At 53.3% G+C, this 18,732-nt stretch overlaps 2 protein-coding genes across 11 annotated transcripts; both read left to right on the top strand.

Annotated features, from left to right (window-relative positions):
* Positions 1 to 341: 341 nt before the first annotated feature.
* ATOSB (atos homolog B) lies at positions 342 to 13,134 on the top strand. 9 transcript variants are annotated; one of them, XM_008998895.6, is made up of 9 exons: positions 342 to 447; positions 8,570 to 8,713; positions 8,959 to 9,927; positions 10,367 to 10,425; positions 10,619 to 10,724; positions 10,852 to 11,010; positions 11,259 to 11,327; positions 11,411 to 11,586; positions 11,868 to 13,134. In XM_008998895.6, the coding sequence occupies exons 3-9, from the start codon at positions 9,034 to 9,036 to the stop codon at positions 12,019 to 12,021; spliced, it is 1,617 nt and encodes a 538-aa protein (XP_008997143.3). In that variant the 5' UTR covers positions 342 to 447; positions 8,570 to 8,713; positions 8,959 to 9,033; the 3' UTR covers positions 12,022 to 13,134. The 9 variants fall into 9 exon arrangements, with proteins under 9 accessions (XP_008997143.3, XP_035107059.3, XP_008997156.3 ...); XM_035251168.3 differs by having other exon boundaries at positions 342 to 552; XM_008998908.6 differs by lacking the exon at positions 342 to 447 and adding an exon at positions 711 to 746.
* Positions 13,135 to 14,095: 961 nt separating this feature from the next.
* On the top strand, positions 14,096 to 17,928 carry STOML2 (stomatin like 2). Of its 2 annotated transcripts, XM_078371285.1 has the most exons (10): positions 14,096 to 14,177; positions 14,408 to 14,545; positions 15,024 to 15,123; positions 15,256 to 15,314; positions 15,407 to 15,508; positions 15,660 to 15,794; positions 15,941 to 16,085; positions 16,210 to 16,289; positions 16,484 to 16,612; positions 17,648 to 17,928. In XM_078371285.1, the coding sequence occupies exons 1-10, from the start codon at positions 14,133 to 14,135 to the stop codon at positions 17,783 to 17,785; spliced, it is 1,071 nt and encodes a 356-aa protein (XP_078227411.1). In that variant the 5' UTR covers positions 14,096 to 14,132; the 3' UTR covers positions 17,786 to 17,928. The 2 variants fall into 2 exon arrangements, with proteins under 2 accessions (XP_078227411.1, XP_078227417.1); XM_078371291.1 differs by lacking the exon at positions 15,024 to 15,123.
* The last annotated feature ends 804 nt before the right edge of the window (positions 17,929 to 18,732 follow it).

The following is an 18,732-nucleotide window of genomic DNA, read 5'->3' as shown; positions in this document are numbered from 1 at the left end:
AACGTGAACCCCACCGTCCAGATTCCCGGACCCCTGAGATTTCACAGACTCTTGAGATTCCTTGCACTACCTGGCAAACCCTACGGACCTCCCCTATTAGTGCAAATGCACGCGGCAACCCACACGTCCCTACAAAGAGGCTCGAGTTCCACAGGCAGCTCACACCCGCGCGAAAGCTGCGAGAGAGCCCCAACCCGGCTCAGAGCCCTCAGGCCTGTGGCTTTGGCCCGGGCTCCGGCTCCCCAGCCCCGCCTCGATCCTCTCGGCTCAGGCTAGCAGCCTACCGGCCGAGGCCCCACCCCTCTGGACCTGTCATCACAGAAGCCGCACGTGGCCAGGGTGGGACCTCAGGCGACCTGCAGCCATCACTTTGTCTCCTCCGTCATCCATTGGGGCCGCCACCGCCAATCAGAGCCAGCGGATCCGGGTTGGAGCGCCAGCGCCGGGGTGAGGCGAGCGGGAGAACGGGCGGAGGAAGGAGAGACTCTGAGATAGGAGGGGGATCGTGGTGGAAGCGGGTGTGGTGCGACTTCTACCAGGCTGGAATCCGAGGTGGGGCGCCGGTGAAAGGCGGAGAGAACCAGAGGAGGCAGGGATCAGGGGTGGGGCTTAGGAAAAGCGGAGGATCCTGGGGAAATGCAAAGAAAATGAGAAGGGGGCGGGGTCAGAAGGGGCGGGGCTCGGGCTACAGGGGAGGAGCTCGAGAAATTAAACGAGGAAAGGGACGAGGCCGGAGAAGGTGGAAGGTGGGACAAGGGAGAGGGTGGGCCGGGGCGTTGCGGGGGCGGGGCTCGTACCGAAGGGGCGAGGTTTGCAGGCCGAGGCTACAGCTAGGGCTGCTCAGTAACTGCCTCAATCACTACCACCTCCCCAAGTGCAACGGGACCCACGGAACTACAGGTGTGGGGCGGGGTGAGCGAGGAAGAAGGGACACGGATGGGGGTGCGCTTTGCAGACAATCTGGAGACTGCTGTGTGTTGAGGGAAGACACGGAGTCGGGGGAGCAGTTCGGGACTCAATGTGTGGGCAACAAGGTGCATTCTCCAGGGGCCTCTGTGGGGGAAGGGCGGGAGCGCTTTGTGGGGGGGTGCAAGGTACACTGTGAGGGGGCTGGTTCGCTGTCTGATGTGGGGGGGTTGGAGGCGGTACATAAAGGGGAGGGGACTTGGAGGCGCTTTGAAAGAAGGGAGACTGTTTAACGGAGAAGGGTGGTGGGCCAGAGTGTAGGGGTGTCGGAGAGTCTGCGGGCACTATCTGAGGGGAAGGGGTTGCAGGCCCCAGTTGAGACGGGAGAACAGAACCCCCAGTATCCTAGCAGTTTAGGGCATTGTAGTAACTCCAGGAAGACCTTTGTGTTCTGGGTTCTAGGAGCAAGGGTGATGGAATTAGTGAGGTGAGGAGGCCAATCTGTTGCACTCATGTCTTTTAACTCCACCTTCTGGCCTGGGCACTGAGAGGAGCCGGACCCTGCTTGTCACCAGGGCTTGTGTGACTGTCTCCTCAGTCTATTTTGGATCTGTCCAACTAAGACTGGGGTTTCTTCCCCTAGCTGAGGTCCCGTAGGACCCTTCCCCCACTGTGTTCCTGTCAACCCCCCATCCTAGTTCCTGTTCCTCCCAGAGCCGGCCTTGGTCTCTGTCTCCCCCCCTCCCCCGCCCTGCCCTGCCCTTAGGCTCTGGGTGTGCTCATTTCCCACTTCCTTCCTTGCCCCAGGGCCTGGCCTGGCCCTTGCCCATCTAGGAGCTGTGCCCTGCCCAGGACTTTGTACTCAATGACCAGAGACCCTGGTAACCAGCAGGAAGGCTCAGACCCCACCCCCACCACTACCACCCAGGTCTCGCATAGCCCCCCCAAGTAATTGGTAGCCACATTTTACCACTTGCCAACTGGTTCCAACTGGTTTTCCCGACTCTATTTATTTTTTATTTTCCCCACTCTTGTCCTTCCCCTGGATGGGGAACCCTAGGGCTTCTGTGGGAAGGGGGAAGTGGTGAGGAGTACTGAGGGTCTTCGATCTCTTTTGAGAGGCGGGCCACTACTGTAAGCTGAACCCAGAAAGGGGTATGAGGTTCCAGCCTCAGCTTGGGGAGGAAGAGGGAGTGGCTCCCCACACTCCCTGCTTGAAAGCACTATCAGGACCAAGACTAGGACCTAGTACTCCTGAGGGGTCCTCAGCTTCCCTGAGGAGATTTGATGGAGTGCCAGAGTTCTTTTTGCCCCTAGGCTGGCTGGGAGAGTGTGGGAAAGACTTGAGTTCCACACAGTGGCTGAATGAGTGTGACAGTGTTGCTAAAAGGGGCCCCAAGCCAGCCTCCTCACACAACTACCCAGGAGCTGAGAGACTGGCTGGGGAGGGGGGTGTGCTGAGGACAGACAAAGCCCTGGGGTAGGGTGGGGTAAAAAAGGGCAGGCTGAAGCCTTTTGAGGAGGAGCTGATTGCTATGGCAACACTGCTTCCCAGACAGTCTCGCAGAGAGGGCGGGCCTAGGGCAGACTCTCTCCAGCTTCCTCAGGAGTGGGGAGGTTTGTGTGAGTGGGTGGGGCATGAAGAGGCAGGGCATCAGTTTGCTGTGCTGAGACTGGAGGATGTAGCCTTTCTGCTTTGGTACAAGCAGCAGAGCATTCGAATGCCTGGACCTATCCTCTGAAATGGATATGAGTGAAAATTAGTCATTAGAATTATAGCACTAATAGGCCAGAGCTGCAGAGGCCCTCAGCAATCATTGTCTATACAATCCCCTCATTTTACAGGTTTAGAAATTTATAGCTAAAGAGACTGTGATTTCCCAGATATCACAATGAAAGGGCATAAGTTAGGATCCAGCTCTCCTGATTTGCTGTTCACTCAGCCCAGGGCCTGTTGTTTTCTTCAATCAACGTTTATTGAACATGCCAGGGACTAATGTTGACTCTGGGAATATGAGCGTGAACAAAACAAAGTTGCTGCTCTCATAGAGCTTCAATTCTAATAAGGGAGAAAGAAATTGTGGGGAGGGGGGAGGAAGAAGTCAAGTAGTGTTAACTGCTATAGAAAAATAAAGCAGGGTAAATTTAGTGCAGCAAGGTAAGGCCTCTTGGTTGTACCATGCTGCTTTCCCAGGATACGTTGAGGCCTGGAACAGCTCTGATCCTTCACCCTGAACTATTGTCTTCTGACCTTTGTAGGTAACTAGGTCAGAATTATATTCCACCCCATATAAGCCCTGGCCTATAGTAGTGCAGAAAGATAGAAGAAAGAATACGGTGGGGTTGCTAAGGGATTATTTTTTTCCTACAGTGTTCTATGTCTCTACCTGTTTTCCTAGTAAGTTTTTTTTTTTTTTAAAGATGGGTTTTCACCATGTTGGTCAGGCTGGTCTTGAACTCTTGACCTCAGGTGATCTACCCGCCTTGGCCTCCAAAGTGCTTGGATTACAGGCGTGAGCCACCATGCCTGGCGTCCTAGTATGTTTTTAACTAAAGCAACTAGGCTCTTTTTTTTTTAAAGATGGGGTTTCACCCTGATGGCCAGGCTGGTTTTGAACTCCTAACCTCAGGTGATTCACCCACCTCGGCCTCCCAGAGTGCAAGGATTACAGGCGTGAGCCACCACACCTGGCCTCAAGTAGGCTCTTACATCGATAGTCGTAATTTTGATAAGGGCATTGAAAATTTCCTTAATCCTGTTCCTTACACTAGGGAACCAGCAAAGAAGTCAGTCCAAGGGAACTAGGTTTTTTTTTTTGGAGACAGTCTCTTTTTTTTGGAGACAGGCTCACACCTGCAATCCCAGCACTTTGGGAGGCTGAGGCAGGCAGATCACGAGATCAAGAGATCAAAACCATCCTAGCCAACATGGTGAAACCCTATCTCTACTAAAAATACAAAAATTAGTTGTGTGTGGTGGCGCATGCCTGTGTAGTCTCAGCTACTTGGGAGACTGAGGCAGGAGAATCATTTGAATCTGGGAGGTGGAGGTTGCAGTGAGCTGAGATCGCACCACCCCATTCCAGCCTAGCAACAGAGCAAGACTCATCTCAAAAACAAAAAAGAAAAAGGTGGTCTAGGGTGAGATAAGGGGAAGGGAGCTTAGAGGAACTGTTCCTTGCTTGTGTCTCCTAAGTCTAGGAGTGAGGGACTAGGGGGAAGAGGAAGGAGGAGGGGAGAAGCCTCTTTTTACTATCTAGTGATTTAGCCTCAGGGCCCTGGGGAGGTCCACAACACAGGCAAGGCAGAAACAGACCTTGGGCCCTCAGTGGCCTCAGAACTGTAGAAGAGTGGACTTTCCCTCTTTGGCTCTGGTGTTTGCCACCTGCTTCCATGAAGGACTGGGAGAAAAAGCCTCCTAAGTTACAAATTGTCTGACTTGCTGACAAGTGCAGAGGGCAGGGTAGGTAGGACTATCGATTTTCTTAGGTTACCTCTAGAGTACACTCTAGAAAGTGTCTTTGAATGCTCAGTCCTTGCAAAGGTTTTCATTCTGGTCATTTGAAGAATAGGAGGACAAGGCTGGGCGCGGTGGTTCACACCTGTAATTCCAGCACTTTGGAAGGCTGAGGTGAGCAACAAGTTCTGGAGCTCAAGACTAGCCTGAGCAATATGATGAAACCCCATCTCTACTAAAAATACAAAAATTAGCTGGGTGTGGTGGCGGGCACCTGTAGTCCCAGCTACTCGGGAGGCTGAGGCAGGAGAATCACTTGAACCTGGGAAGTGGAGGTTGCAGTGAGCCGAGATCGAGCCACTGCACTCCAGCCTAGGTGACAGAGCGAGACTCTGTATCAAAGAAAAAAAAAAAAAAGAATAAGAGGACAAGGGTTAGGGATGCTGGTTCTGCTGCCATTTGATTTGACTGGGTCTGGGCTGGGCTGGGGCCCCGTGACTCAGGGGGAGGGTGGATAGTTTTGAGGGATCTATGAGTCATGGGTTGGGCTCCATCATAGAGTTGGGCTAATTTTCCCCATTCTGGGCAGAAGACTTCCTATCTTACTTCGCTGTGTGCTCTGTCTCCTTGGACATGGTCCTATGAGTACTGAGTGGTGGGTGGCAAAAGGGATGGGCAGCCTGAGCTCAGAAAAGGAGTTCAGAAACACAAAGAATAATGCTGGTCCCTAAAATTAAAATGTATCCCTATCATAGGAATCCCTGGGCTCCTCTAAAGAAGGCAAAAGAACATCAGTTAAGAGTAAGAGAGGGAAAAATACCACTTCTTGTCACTGAATGAGATAGGGTCCCACCTCAGCCCTTTTCCTCTCGTGAAGGAAGCTTCCTGAGCTTCACTAGTTCTCTGGTTTGGAAGGTGGGGAAAGACAAATAGGAGTGAGGATATTTGAGGTCTGAGGTCTGGTATAGAGAACAGGCTGACTTTGGGGGTTGTCATACTGTGTCTTTAAAGCCCTTTGGCTTCCTATTAATCGGCCTGGAAGGAGGAAGGGTAGGGGAGTAGGGTGGAGGGGTAAGATGTGGGAGGACTACGCCTTTGAAGGGGTTAAATGGCAGGGCAGGGTGTTGCTTTGGACTCCAGCAACTGACGGGTTAAACAGACGGGCGGAGCGACCTTGGGTAGGCCTACCCTGTTGTGGACCAATAGGCGTGTGCCTCTTGGAGTGGGCGTGCCTCACACTTGAGGTCGCGGGGAGGCTGGCTTCCTATGGACCAATGAACAAGATCGCTTTCCTGGGAGGGCGTGACCTGAGGGGGGCGTGGCGGCCGTGGCCGCCGCGGCGCGGGTGGTGGGGCGCTGGGCGGGGCGGGCGGCCCCATCAGCTGGTAGGAAATGGCCTGTGAGTCAGAGGGGCAGCAGAGTCGGCGGCGCGGAGCCGGGGCGGCCCCGGGGAGGGACCGTCGCAGGGAGGGGCGCGGCTGCGGCTGGGGGGCTGCGGACGCCAAGGCCCGCTAGTGCTGCACACGAAGCTGAACAGCGAAGAGCCTAGCAGAGCAGGGCTCAGCCTGAGCCACCCTTTGTCTGGGTTGGGGGCCTGTGGCAGGGAGGACCGGGGATCCGAGGGGAGGGACCGGGACGGGACGGAAGGGCCCGGAGCAGCGGCCACCGCAGCGGAGCCAATTTGGGAGCGGGGTGAGTGTGTGCTAGAGGGAAAAAGCAAATCTCCGAAGCTCCTCTACAGTATGGGGCCTGTCCCAGGCTGTGGGGAGGAGAGGATTGAAAAAGGACCTGGGAGGCTGCGCAGGGGGTAAGGGATCGTCCAGAACAAGGAGTCCAGGAGTCAGGTGAGTCTGCCCGGCTTAGTTTAGAGAGGCTGCTAAGGTCTGCTCCCTCCCCACTGAGGGTGGAGGGCTCTAGGCTTGGAGCCGAGGGATTGGTAAAAGAGGTCGACCTTCCTACCCACAGTGGTGGTCTGTGGGAACAGCCCCCCTAGCTTGTGTGGACGTGTGTAGGGACAAAATAGAGAGCAGCTGGCAGCAGTTCTCTGCACAGGATGAGGGTGGAAAGCACATGGATAGGAATTCTTCCTGTCACTCTTCTTGATCATGGTAGAAATGGAAATCTTTAATACTGAAGGGAAGGGGAGAATGAGCCTGGAAGCTGATTCCTATACCAATACCAATCTCATCCACCTCCCAGGCCTCGAAGGTGTCTGAAGGTACAGGCATATTCTGGGACTTGTTGTTTTTGCTGGCCTTGCTCCCTTGGCATGTTGGGAGCTGTAGTCCTTGCTAGCCACAGCCTGGCACAGCTGTTTGATGCCAGCTGCTGCCCACCCCCTGCAAGAAGAGTGAGGTTTGGCCTACTCTGCCCTGCCCCCCTCCCCTGCAGTCCTGCCCCATGAGTCAGCTTGAAGCCATGGTCTAGAGCCAGACTGACTGGGTGGCAGGGGAGTGAATCTTAGAGCGTCTTGTTGACAGGGTAGGAACTGAGAGGGCTCTGGAGTTAATGAGCAGATGCCAGATATGCTGGGGTCAAGTAGGGCATCATGTCATCATCTGGCTTCCCCAGGGTACGGGCTCAAGAGGGCAACTGGGATGACCTGGAACTGGTGGTGCTAAGGAAACAAGCCCTTCCTGAATCTGTGTGGCTTGGGTGGAGGAAAGAAAGGGTAGAAATTAGTGCAGGTTGTACCTTCTGACAATGTTGCCATTGGTGTTCTGCCCTTTCCAGCCATCCCACCCACAACAGGGAACCAGGATTTTCTTAGGGATCTCAATTCTAAGGATAATTTGTTGAAGTGGGATAGTATGGTACAATGATGGGAACTTGGTGTGGGAGAGCTTTTCAGTCTCTGGGTACAAATCTTTTTCTGCCTCCCTCCAACCCCCACCTCTGTTGTTCCTGATTCTCTCTTGCACAATTAATATCTCTGCTTCTCTCATCTGGGGAATTTTTCTCTGCACTGTCAAGACTGCTGCCCAGATCTTTGGGACTTGCATTCTACTTTTTTTGAGCCCTGCTGTGTGCTTACCCCTGTACTTGGAGTTGGATGGAGGAATGGGACACAGACCTGTCCTCAGAAACTCTATGGTCAGTCTAGAAGATGCTTTACCCACAGGAGTCAGCAGAACTGTTATTGAGCTTACAGGAAGTAGTAAGACTGCCATAGGTGAGGTCTCAGAGGAGGAAGATAACTTATGGTCTAGGGTGGACAGAGCAGATTTTTTTGGAGGAGATGGCATTTGGCCTAGCCAAGGAGGAAGAGTCTTGGGTAGGCATTCAAAGGGCACTCCTCAAAGGGGAAAAGGCATTGTGAAAATCAGATAGCATAGGCTAATGCCCAAAGGAGAAGGCTGACTCTGGGGGCAGTTGGCTTTCCAAATTGACATTCCCCTCACCCTAGTATGGGCTGGAATAGTTAGTGAAGACCATCTTGCGCTCCAGTAGTTTGGGGTTTTGGTGTTGGATGTGTGAGTGCTGGGGGAGGGGCATGGAGAGGTACTCCCTAGTTGTTTCCAGCTGACTGACTGCTGCAGCCTTATCTCTAGTTTGCAGAGCCTTGCAGGAGGGCCCTGGAAAGTGCCTTCTGGCAGTGACTCCTTCCCCTTCCCCCTCTTGTTTTTAGTCGGATTTGTTGCCTCTTGTTAAAGAGACAGACTGCTGAAGGCAATCTGGAGTTTAGGGCTGAAGGGCCAACTTTGAGCTGACTTGAGGTTTGTACCTCTGAGGACTGCTGATGGGGTGTAACTGTAAGACCTCTGGCCTTAGTGCTCCAGGATGGCAGTTGTCTCTTTGGAGATAGACAAATAAGGAGTTGTACAATTTGGTGGCTTTGACTAAGAGAGCTGAATTCTGGCCCTGGTTACCTCTCAGCTGGCCTGATCTCTTGGATCTAGGGGGTCTCTTATCCTTTCCTCCATGTAGGGCAGGAAATCTCAAATGGTGGCCCTGACAAGTAGTTATTCTACCTCAACTTACTTGTCACAACCTTATTACACTGAGCCAAGACCTGCCTCTCTGACTCCTTAGGTAGCCCAACTCTGCCATCTGGGCCCTGGATCCCAAGGCTGCCCCCTCTGTTTCTGAAGAGCCTCTCACATGGGAGAAGGATGTCCTGGGGTATACAATATTAGCCTGTAATTGGTGACAGGCCTTACTGCTGGCTCCAGTGTTCCTGGCTTATGTCTCTTCTTCTCTCCTCAGGATCCTGCTGAGCCCAGGAGCTGCACGGAATGGTGGCAGTCACCTTGCCAGTGCAGCAGGCATGGATCAGACTGCAAGCTAGGGGCACAAGGCATCAGTTGGGAAGAGGGGACGCACAGCTAGGCTTAAAGCCTCTTCATCGGGGTAAGTGCCAGGGAGAGGGAGGGGGAAGTAGGTCCAGTAAGAAGCCTCAGCTAAACCTGTCACCTTCTCAGGAGTTCTGAGAGTGGTCTCTATATTCCATTAGTCCATCCAGGGATTTGTATACATTTACCCCTGGGAACTCATTAAAGTCACCTCTTCAGGCAAGGAGAGGGTCTGAATCTCAGCTGGAAGGAAGAAAACTCATTGATTCCCCTGACCACCTTTTCTTCTCTTTTCTTACACAGATGTCCCCAGGCCCCCCAGCCCAGGCCCAGCATAAAGGCCGTGTTGGGGGGCCCCCCTGACCCAAGGGGGGCTTCATGCGCCACGTGCAGGCGGAGTCATCTCCATCCTCAGAGCCAGAGGCTGGCCCTTCACAGCCTCCAGTCAGACAGGGGGCCCTCCAGGGTGGCCTGCTCATGGGCTATAGCCCAGCAGGGGGGGTGACATCCCCTGGGGTCTACCAGGTATCCATCTTTTCCCCTCCAGCTGGTACCTCTGAACCTCACAGGGCCCTGAAGCGACCAGCCCCACCCACTGAGGGTCCCCGGGAACTGAAGAGAGGTCCTGGGCTGGGGGCCAGAGAGGGATTACCCCCTGAAGAACCATCTACTGTGGGGCTCTTGGGCCCAGAGGGACTGGGGCTGGGACTAGGTGTGGCCAGCCAGCATTTCTCCCACCGTGGCCTCTGTGTTGTGGAACAGGGAAGTAGTGTCACCTCATCTTGGACTTCAGGGGCCTGGAGTCCCCCCTGCCCCCCATCAAATGCTTCCTGCAATACTTTGCACACCAGAGACTGGGCCTCCCCAGATCCAGGGGGACAGGGTTCCCTGGGGGCGTCCCCGGGGCCAGCCCCTCCAGGCCAGCTGCACACAATTGACACTGATTTGCACAGTCTTGCACAAATAGGGGGTAAGAGCCCAGTGGCTGGGGTGGGTAATGGGCGTAGCCTCTGGCCTAGGGAGTCCCCTGGCACTGCCAATGGGCACAGTCCCGAGCACACACCCCCTGGCCCTGGACCTCCAGGCCCCTGCCCCACCAAGCGAAGGCTGCTTCCTGCTGGAGAAGCCCCAGATATCAACTCTGAGGAAGAGGGGCCAGCCCCTCGGAGGCGCCGGGGAACCCTGGGCCACCCTACTGCTGCCAACAGTTCTGATGCCAAAGCCACACCCTTCTGGAGCCACCTGCTGCCTGGGCCCAAGGAGCCTGTTTTGGTAAGCCAATGAAGGAGCTCATTTACTCTTTCTCACTCCATCACTGCTTGAGTGCAGTGGTACAATCTTGGCTCACTGCAATCTCTTCCTACCAGGCTCAAGCAATCCTCTCACCTCAGCTTCCTGAGTATCTGGGACCACAGGCACATGACATTGCACCCAGCTGATTTTTTGGTAGAGATGGGGTTTTGCTATGTTGCCCAGGCTGGTCTTGAACTCCTGAGCTCAAGTGATCTACCTGCCTCGGCCTTCCAAAATGCTGTGATTACAGGCGTGAGCCACTGTGCCTGGCCTTTATGTACTCTTAAGTGGATATTTGTGTGGGTAAAGGTGGAGGCCTGGGGGACGTGGTATTCCTTTGAGAGTTTGTGATGAGCTTCTACCCCAAAACATACATGGGCTTCACCCAGTCTCTTTTCCTAATCTTTTATCTCTATAGGACCCAACAGACTGCAGTCCCATGGGAAGGAGGCTGAAAGGTGCCCGTCGCCTGAAGCTGTAAGTGACCAGCTTTTCCCTCTACCCTGTTGCTGAGAATGGGAGCAGAAGTCTGTAATCTTCTTTCCAGTACCAGAGTAGGGGTACCCCAGGGCAGAGGCCCTGGATAGTGGCAAAGGGTGGAGGCCAAGGGCATAAGCAGGAATCCCAGAATACCTCAAGCCAACCCCCTGTATGTCCCCTCCTCTACCAGGAGCCCCCTTCGAAACCTCCGGAAGGGTCCAGGCCTGCTGAGCGCCCCCAGTGCCTCCCCTGTTCCTACCCCTGCTGTCAGCCGTACCCTGCTGGGCAACTTCGAGGTAGCTCCCCTTGGGCTCTGTGACTGGGAGGGTCCAGGGAGGGGTGGGATGGTGGAATGTGTCTTGGATGGCTAAGGAAAAGAATCAGCATCTCTCTCATAATGTGTTTTCCCCACCCTAACCCCAGGAATCATTGCTGCGAGAACGTTTTGCACCATCTGGCCACATTGAGGGCTTCACAGCAGAGATTGGAGCTAGTGGGTCCTACTGCCCCCAGCATGTCACGCTGCCTGTCACTGTTACCTTCTTTGATGTTTCTGAGCAGAATGCCCCGGCTCCCTTCCTGGTATGCCTTGACTCCAATCCCAAAGTCAGCTCATCAGGAGGATGAGGGGTTGGGGGCAGGGCCAAGGGACAAGAGGTATTTCTTGCTTATTCCTCATCTAGGAGTGAGTCAGGTCAGGGCAAGGTGAGGAGAACTCTAGAGTGGGGCAGGGACGGGGTCAGGGTGAGAGATTATAGAGAGGGATGTGTATTTAGGGCTCAGGGTTTTCCTAGTCCCCACCTTGACTCATGGCTCCCTGTCCTTTCCAGGGCGTCATGGATCTGAAACCCCTGGGGAGGAAGGGTTACAGCGTGCCCAAGGTGGGCACCATCCAAGTGGTGAGTTTGCCCTGAGGGAGTGGGAATGGAGAGAGAGGAAAGCAGCCCTCAGGCTCTACCAACCTTAACTGTCCTGCCCCCAGACCTTATTTAACCCCAACCAGACTGTGGTGAAGATGTTCCTCGTGACCTTTGACTTCTCGGACATGCCTGCTGCCCACATGACCTTCCTGCGTCATCGTCTTTTTTTGGTGCCTGTGGGTGAGGAGGGAAATGCTAACCCCACCCACCGCCTCCTCTGCTACTTGCTGCACCTCAGGTGAGGAGAGGGCCCAGGGACAGCTGGGGAGGCCCAGGTATCCCTTCCCTGAAGAGGTTCTCTCCTTCGGTACTGTCTGGATTCTTATTTGTGTACTTTTAAATGTTTATTTATACATTTATTTATTTTTAGGGATGGGTTCTCGCTATGGTGCTCAGGCTGGTCTCCAACTCCTGGGCTTAAGCAGCCCTCCCACTGGGGCCTCCCAAAGCACTGGAACTAGAGGCATGAGCCACTGCAACCAGCCGGATTCTTACTTTGATCACATTGTCCTCCTCCAGGTTCCGGAGCTCCCGCTCAGGCCGCTTAAGCCTGCATGGAGATATCCGCCTGCTTTTTTCCCGCCGGAGCCTAGAGCTGGATACAGGACTCCCCTACGAACTGCAGGCTGTGACCGAGGCCCCTCATAATCCACGTTATTCACCTTTGCCCTGATTGCCAGCACTCTGAACCCTTGTGGGCTAACAACCTGCCCATCCTGCTTCATCTTAGACAGAGAGCATATATGGAGAGATGGCAAGAGACCCTTCAGGCTTGAATTAAAGCCCTCATCGTGCTCACGCCCAAATGGATTATTTGGGTGTTTAAAGCTTCTGATCTTTACTACACCCTGCCCTACTTCGGGTACTCCATGTGCCTGTCCCCTCCCTTGGGTTTCCCAGGCCAGCTTAGGTAGTAGAGAGGAACCGGAGCTACCCTGAGGTTGTCCCAAGTTCCCAGGCAAGTCATGCCAGCGTTGCCTCCCTGTCCTGGGCAGGGGCCACTTATTATTTTATTTATTTTTAATTTATAATTTATTCAAATTGGATTGCCTTGGTAACTTCCCACACCTGGTAATTGGCATCACCCCCTCCCCCTCTTTTCCTACTCTCAGCTACTGCTCCAACCTCAGGAGTTGAAGAGGCTTATTTGGAGGGTGGAAGGAGAACTCTCTCTCAGCTGAGGGAAGAGGGGTTATTCCAGAGGGACTGAGTCAGTAGCCAAAGACTCAGTTTCCCCTGTCCTTCCCCTAGTCCCTTCACTTCCCCTACCCTTTGACCTCTCTCTGAAAGCCAAGTTATGCGTATGTGTGTGTGCGCACAAGCTTGTCTTTGTGTGGTATGTGTGTGTGAGAGGGAGTGTGCATGTATGCACACACACACAGGGGTTAACCACCCCTCACCTAGGGCTCCAGACTCCAGTTGTCCCTCCCTTCCTGTGTCTCCTTGCTTTGGGGTCCTGACTGAAGAAGGTGTCCAGGGGGCAGAGTCAGGGCCAAGGACTGGGGTGCCTCCTCTCACCTGGCCAGACTCTGACCCACCTACCTCAGCTGGGGTGAGGGGCACTCCTCAAACTCAGTCATGTGGTTCCCAACTACCCCATTCCCCACTCCAGACTCTGACCCAGCCTCAGTCCTGACTCCTGGGGCCGGGCTGAGGGGAACAAGCATTTGCTGAAACTTGAAAAAACAACAAAAACAGGAAAACATTGTACCTGGTACTTTTTTTTAGGAAAAAAAAAAAAAAAAGATTAAAAAAGAAAGAATAAATTCTTGTTTGGAAACTTGAACTAAGCTCTACTTTTGTTGTTGTTGTTGGGGAGAGGGTGTTAAGGGTGATGGAAGCCTGCTTGGAGTTGGGACTCTGACTTTCCTACCAGAGAGGAGGCAACAGGCCTGGGCCCATAAGGTCTTAGGCTAGTCCCTGCTGATTCTTGGGGCCTGGTCTGGCTCTTTTCGGAGGGGTTGGTGGGTGAAGTTCAGCCGTAGACACCAAACTCTGAATTGAAGATCAGGATTCTAATACTGGTTCTGTTCATGACTGTAGCCCCTCAGAGCGTCAGTGCCCTTATATGTAAAATGGAGGTGACTACGGAGGTCTCTTGACTACCAGAGCATTAGGGATGTGTGCACGGTGACATGCTCCAGACAAGGTTGAACGCTCAGGCTGTTTGCTGGACTCTGTGTAAGACTAGGCATGATGGACCTTGCTTGGGAAGACGGAGTGTCTTGAAAAAAGTTGGGAGGGGAAAATCTCGACCCAATCGCCAGGCAATGTTAGGCCCAGTTTCCATGGCAGCAAGATTGGGGTCAGTCCCCAGTAGGAGGGCTAAGGCACAGCACAGCGGGACTACCAGAAAATGTCACTATGGCAACCATGGCAACGAGTCAGCTCCAATCCACTGGTCGCTATAGTGACAGACGGGGCGATTCTATGTTCTGGAGGGCAAACTGAGTCTCAGGTGAGGGTGAAGAATTCAGCGCGTGGTGTCTGTGAGTGATATGCACGCGGAAAATAGCCTCCATTTTGGCCACCAGGCCGTGGATCTTGGCCGCGAATAGCTAAACCCAAAACAACCGCAGCCCTCGGCCTTCTCTGGAAGCTTTGCGTTTCCCAGGGAACAACTTGAGGCGCGTTAGACCAAGTAACCCTGATTGGGTGAGTGTCGAAAGAGGGAGGGAACGGCCGGAGGTACATCCGGGGAGCGAAACTGCTCGGGTTGGCTTCTGGGAGCGACCGCTCTGCTCCACGTCTCGTTGGTTCCGGAGGTCACTGAGGCGGTGGGAAATGCTGGCGCGCGCGGCGCGGGGCACTGGGGCCCTTTTGCTGAGGGTGAGAGCAAGGCAACCTTTCCAGAGGGTCGGGTCAGAGAACACTTGGGTCTTCCGCTGGGAAAGAGCGAAATTACAACGTTGAGAGAGGACTGGGGTCAGAGGTCATGGTCCCCATGTGATTCTCTCTCCGAGGATCCTGAGGGTCGTGGTTTATGGATGTGCCTTCAGGACCAAGGGGCGGGGTGTCTGGCCAGACGGGATCCCTGCTCACCGACTTCTTTCCTGCAGGGCTCTCTACAGGCTTCCGGCCGCGCTCCGCGCCGCGCCTCCTCTGGATTGCCCCGAAACACCGTGGTACTGTTTGTGCCACAGCAGGAGGCCTGGGTGGTGGAGCGAATGGGCCGATTCCATCGGATCCTGGAGCCTGTGAGAACCTCTTCTGCCCACCCTGGGCCAACCAGATGACCAATACCTCACGACATGGAGTGTTGGGAGGACCTCCTTTGGGCCTGCCCGCATTGTTAGCTCCCAACTCTGCAGGCCAGACTTGAAAGGCCCAGGCTACTGACCATCAGCCCCATGTTATCACCTTTTCCTATGCATCTCACAGGTCCCATTCTTGGGAATCTCCCCTGCCCTACCACTTAGTATCCATAGAGATGGCTATTCTACTGGCTCCAATTCTCATAACTCTCCCCTCCATTCAGGGGCCTAGTCTTGCATTCCTCTTCTCTTGGGTTTTCTTACCAGTAACACCTCAGTCTTCTGAGGACTTATTTCTTGGTGGGGGCTGCTGCTTTTCTGGGCATGTTCCACGTGTTGACTCCCTACATACTTCAGGACTCGCTTAGGTCCCAATCCCATAGTTCCCATCCTTCTGAGGACCCATGACTCCTCTTCCCAGGGTTTGAACATCCTCATCCCTGTGTTAGACCGGATCCGATATGTGCAGAGTCTCAAGGAAATTGTCATCAACGTGCCTGAGCAGTCGGCTGTGACTCTCGGTGAGGGGTTCAGGGTGACATGGGTGCTCTGAGACTGTTAGGATGTGGTTGCTGTAGATCCAGAGTGTAGGAGAAAGAACTGGTTGGGACTTAGAGGCCTGACTTTCCTCCATTTCTCTCCTGGTTCTACAGACAATGTAACTCTGCAAATCGATGGAGTCCTTTACCTGCGCATCATGGACCCTTACAAGGTATCTGCCCCCTACTTTATCCAGCCTTTTCGGTTGCCCTCTTCACTGAAATCTTGCGCCCAAGCTTCTTACACTGTCCATGCCCGTTTCAGGCAAGCTATGGTGTGGAGGACCCCGAGTATGCTGTCACCCAGCTAGCTCAGACAACCATGAGATCAGAGCTCGGCAAACTCTCTCTGGACAAAGTCTTCCGGGTAAGCAGATCTCAGCCAGAGTTAGGGTTTGAAGGCACAAACCTGACACTCCCAATCCTTTCTAAAGGTCAAGATCAGTCCCAGGCCCGTCTCAGTTTAGGCCCTTGATAGGTAGGTTGAGGCTGTGGGGCTTATTCTTTTCTTTCTCCAGGAACGGGAGTCCCTGAATGCGAGCATTGTGGATGCCATCAACCAGGCTGCTGACTGCTGGGGTATCCGCTGCCTTCGTTATGAGATCAAGGATATCCATGTGCCACCCCGGGTGAAAGAGTCTATGCAGATGCAGGTAGGGGCCAAGCGGGGGTGAGAAAAGGACCTCAGGGTGCTCCAGTCCCAGGAGGATCCAGACTCCCCTCCTGTCGTGATGGGTAGAGTTGCAGGTCTGTGTGGGTTTCCCTTGGCTTGTTGATTGGGGTTGTGGTTGGCTTCCAGGTGGAGGCAGAACGGCGGAAACGGGCCACAGTTCTAGAGTCTGAGGGGACCCGAGAGTCGGCCATCAACGTGGCAGAGGGGAAGAAACAGGCCCAGATCCTGGCCTCTGAAGCAGAAAAGGCTGAACAGATAAATCAAGCAGCAGGTCAGGAGAGGGTAGAGGCTCAGGGAGGAGCAAGGTATGGTCCTTTGAAGATTGGTTCTGGGGCAGGAGCTTTGGGGTACTCTTGACTTGATGGGTCAAGCAAGCTCTGTCCCTTTTCTTGCAGGAGAAGCCAGTGCAGTTCTGGCCAAGGCGAAGGCTAAAGCTGAAGCTATTCGAATCTTGGCTGCAGCTCTGACACAACATGTGAGAGGCCCCTGGGTGGGAATGGGGGACAGGCATTCACAGTGGAAGGGGTTCTCTTATCTACCCCTGATGAGAGTTCCTGCCTCTGTGAGCTCTGTTGAGCCAGATTACATGGTCCTTTTTATTGTGAACTGCTTTCTTCATTCCCCGTCCACCCCTTCTCCATGTCTGATTTTAAACCCCTGTGGTCACAGAATGGAGATGCAGCAGCTTCACTGACTGTGGCGGAGCAGTATGTCAGCGCATTCTCCAAACTGGCCAAGGACTCCAACACTATCCTACTGCCCTCCAACCCTGGCGATGTCACAAGCATGGTGGCTCAGGTTAGACCTCTCTGAGGACCCAGCACAGAGTACCAGTGCCAGGGCCTAAACTGAGACCCCACCACCGTCATCAACACTTACATACCAGGCAGGGCGTGGTGGCTCACGCCTATAATTCCAGCACTTTGGGAGGCCGAGGCAGGTGGATCACGAGGTCAAGAGATTGAGACCATCCTGGTCAACATGGTGAAACCCCATCTCTACTAAAAATACAAAAATTAGCTGGGTATGGTGGCACATGCCTGTAGTTCTAGCTACTCAGGAGGCTGAGGCAGGGGAATTGCTTGAACCCAGGAGGCGGAGGTTGCGGTGAACCAAGATTGTGCCATCGCACTCCAGTCTGGGTAACATGAGCGAAACTCTGTCTCAAAAAAAAACACTTACATACCATAAAGGTCTTCAGAGTGCCTTTGGCCCTACACCTCCCTTCATTCTTTGTAGAGATGGAATCTAAGAATGAAACATCTCTACTCAGTCCTGCAAATATAGAAATTCTTGAGATTTCTTTTTTTGGCAGATACCTGTGTTGGTATTCTGAGAGTTACCTTACTCCGATGGTTTGTAAGATTCCTAAAATCAGCCGGGCGTGGTGGCTCAAGCCTGTAATCCTAGCACTTTGGGAGGCTGAGGCAGGTGGATCACGAGGTCAAAAGATTGAGACCATCCTGGTGAACATGGTGAAACCCCATCTCTACTAAAAATACAAAAAATTAGCTGGGCATGGTGGCATGTGCCTGTAATCCCAGCTACTCAGGAGGCTGAGGCAGGAGAATTGCCTGAACCCAGGAGGTGGAGGTTGCGGTGAGCCAAGATCGCGCCATTGCACTCCAGCCTGGGTAACAAGAGTGAAACTCCGTCTCAAAAAAAAAAAAAGATTCCTAAAATCAACTCCAGAGCTTACAAGACAGGATTGAGAGAGGGAGGAAGGAAAACCAACTCACTGGCCCCCATGCCATCTTTTCCCTTTTAGCCATCAATAGGCTGGGCTGCACCTCTGTCAAATGTCCTCATGGTACTCTCTGTCCCTCTCCTCAGGCCATGGGTGTATATGGAGCCCTCACCAAAGCCCCAGCACCAGGGGATCCACACTCGGTCTCCAGTGGGAGTAGCAGAGATGTCCAGAGTACAGATGCAAGTCTTGATGAGGAACTTGATCGAGTCAAATTGAGTTAGTGGATCTGGGCTTGGTCAGGGAGTCTGGGGACAAGGAAGCAACATTTCCTGATTCTTGCTCTAGCTTGCCTGCCAAGATTTTGGTTTTTATTTTTTTATTTGAACTTTAGTCATGTAATAAACTCACCATGGCAAACCAGAAACTGTCCTCTTTGATTGTGGAATGAAGTTGGGAAAGTCACTAGTGTTTTCCTTGGATCCAGTCCTGTCAGCATGATGCCTCTGAACAAGAGTGAATTTCGTGTAAAGTGAAACTATCTTTTTTCTTCAAGAGAAACTGTGGGATAGGGTGGAAGAATTAAACCACATGTCCACTGAACTGCTCACTGGGAAGCGAAGTCCCCTTCCTGCTAAGTGTGGGGCTGTGCATTCAAGGCAGGTGTTTGGGGGGGTCTTTTCTGCACCGGCAGAGTAGTACTGTTGCATGCTTAAAGAGTCTTCAGGGACTGAGGGTACTCATTCATTTATTCAAAAACATTGAATGTCTGATGAGTGCCAAGCTCATTGCTAGACAATAGATTACAAAAACAACTGAAATCCAGTGGCCCCTGCTTTCACAGAATACAAGATCAGGTAAGGAAGACAAGACAAGGAAGCAGACAGTGATAGAAAGTGATAAATGTGGCCAGGCATGGTGGCTCACGCCTATAATCCCAGCACTTTGGGAGGCCGAGGTGGGCAGATGACGAGGTCAAGAGATCCAGACCATCCTGGCCAACACGGTGAAACCCTATCTCTTTTTTTTTTTTTTTTTTGAGACAGAGTTTTGCTGTTGTCAGACCATCCTGGCCAACACGGTGAAACTCTTATCTCCTTTTTTTTTTTTTGAGACGGATTTTGCTGTTGTTACCCAGACTAGAGTGCAATGGCATGATCTCGGCTCACCGCAACCTCTGCCTCCTCCTGGGTTCAAGCAATTCTCCTGCCTCAGCCTCCCGAGTAGTTGG

This window comes from Callithrix jacchus, chromosome 1, assembly GCF_049354715.1.
Source record: "Callithrix jacchus isolate 240 chromosome 1, calJac240_pri, whole genome shotgun sequence".
Classification (NCBI taxonomy): Eukaryota; Metazoa; Chordata; class Mammalia; order Primates; family Cebidae; genus Callithrix; species Callithrix jacchus.
Note: the sequence above shows the minus strand (reverse complement) of the source record. Positions and strands in the feature narration are given on the sequence as shown.

Coding starts and splice junctions, on each gene's coding strand:
- ATOSB (XM_008998895.6), top strand. CDS start 9,034: ATGCGCCACGTGCAGGCGGAGTCATCTCCATCCTCAGAGCCAGAGGCT. Junction 9,928..10,366: donor GGCCCAAGGAGCCTGTTTTG/GTAAGCCAATGA, acceptor TTATCTCTATAG/GACCCAACAGACTGCAGTCC. Junction 11,011..11,258: donor ATGCCCCGGCTCCCTTCCTG/GTATGCCTTGAC, acceptor TGTCCTTTCCAG/GGCGTCATGGATCTGAAACC.
- STOML2 (XM_078371285.1), top strand. CDS start 14,133: ATGCTGGCGCGCGCGGCGCGGGGCACTGGGGCCCTTTTGCTGAGG. Junction 15,509..15,659: donor CTCTGGACAAAGTCTTCCGG/GTAAGCAGATCT, acceptor TTCTTTCTCCAG/GAACGGGAGTCCCTGAATGC. Junction 15,795..15,940: donor AAGAGTCTATGCAGATGCAG/GTAGGGGCCAAG, acceptor GTTGGCTTCCAG/GTGGAGGCAGAACGGCGGAA.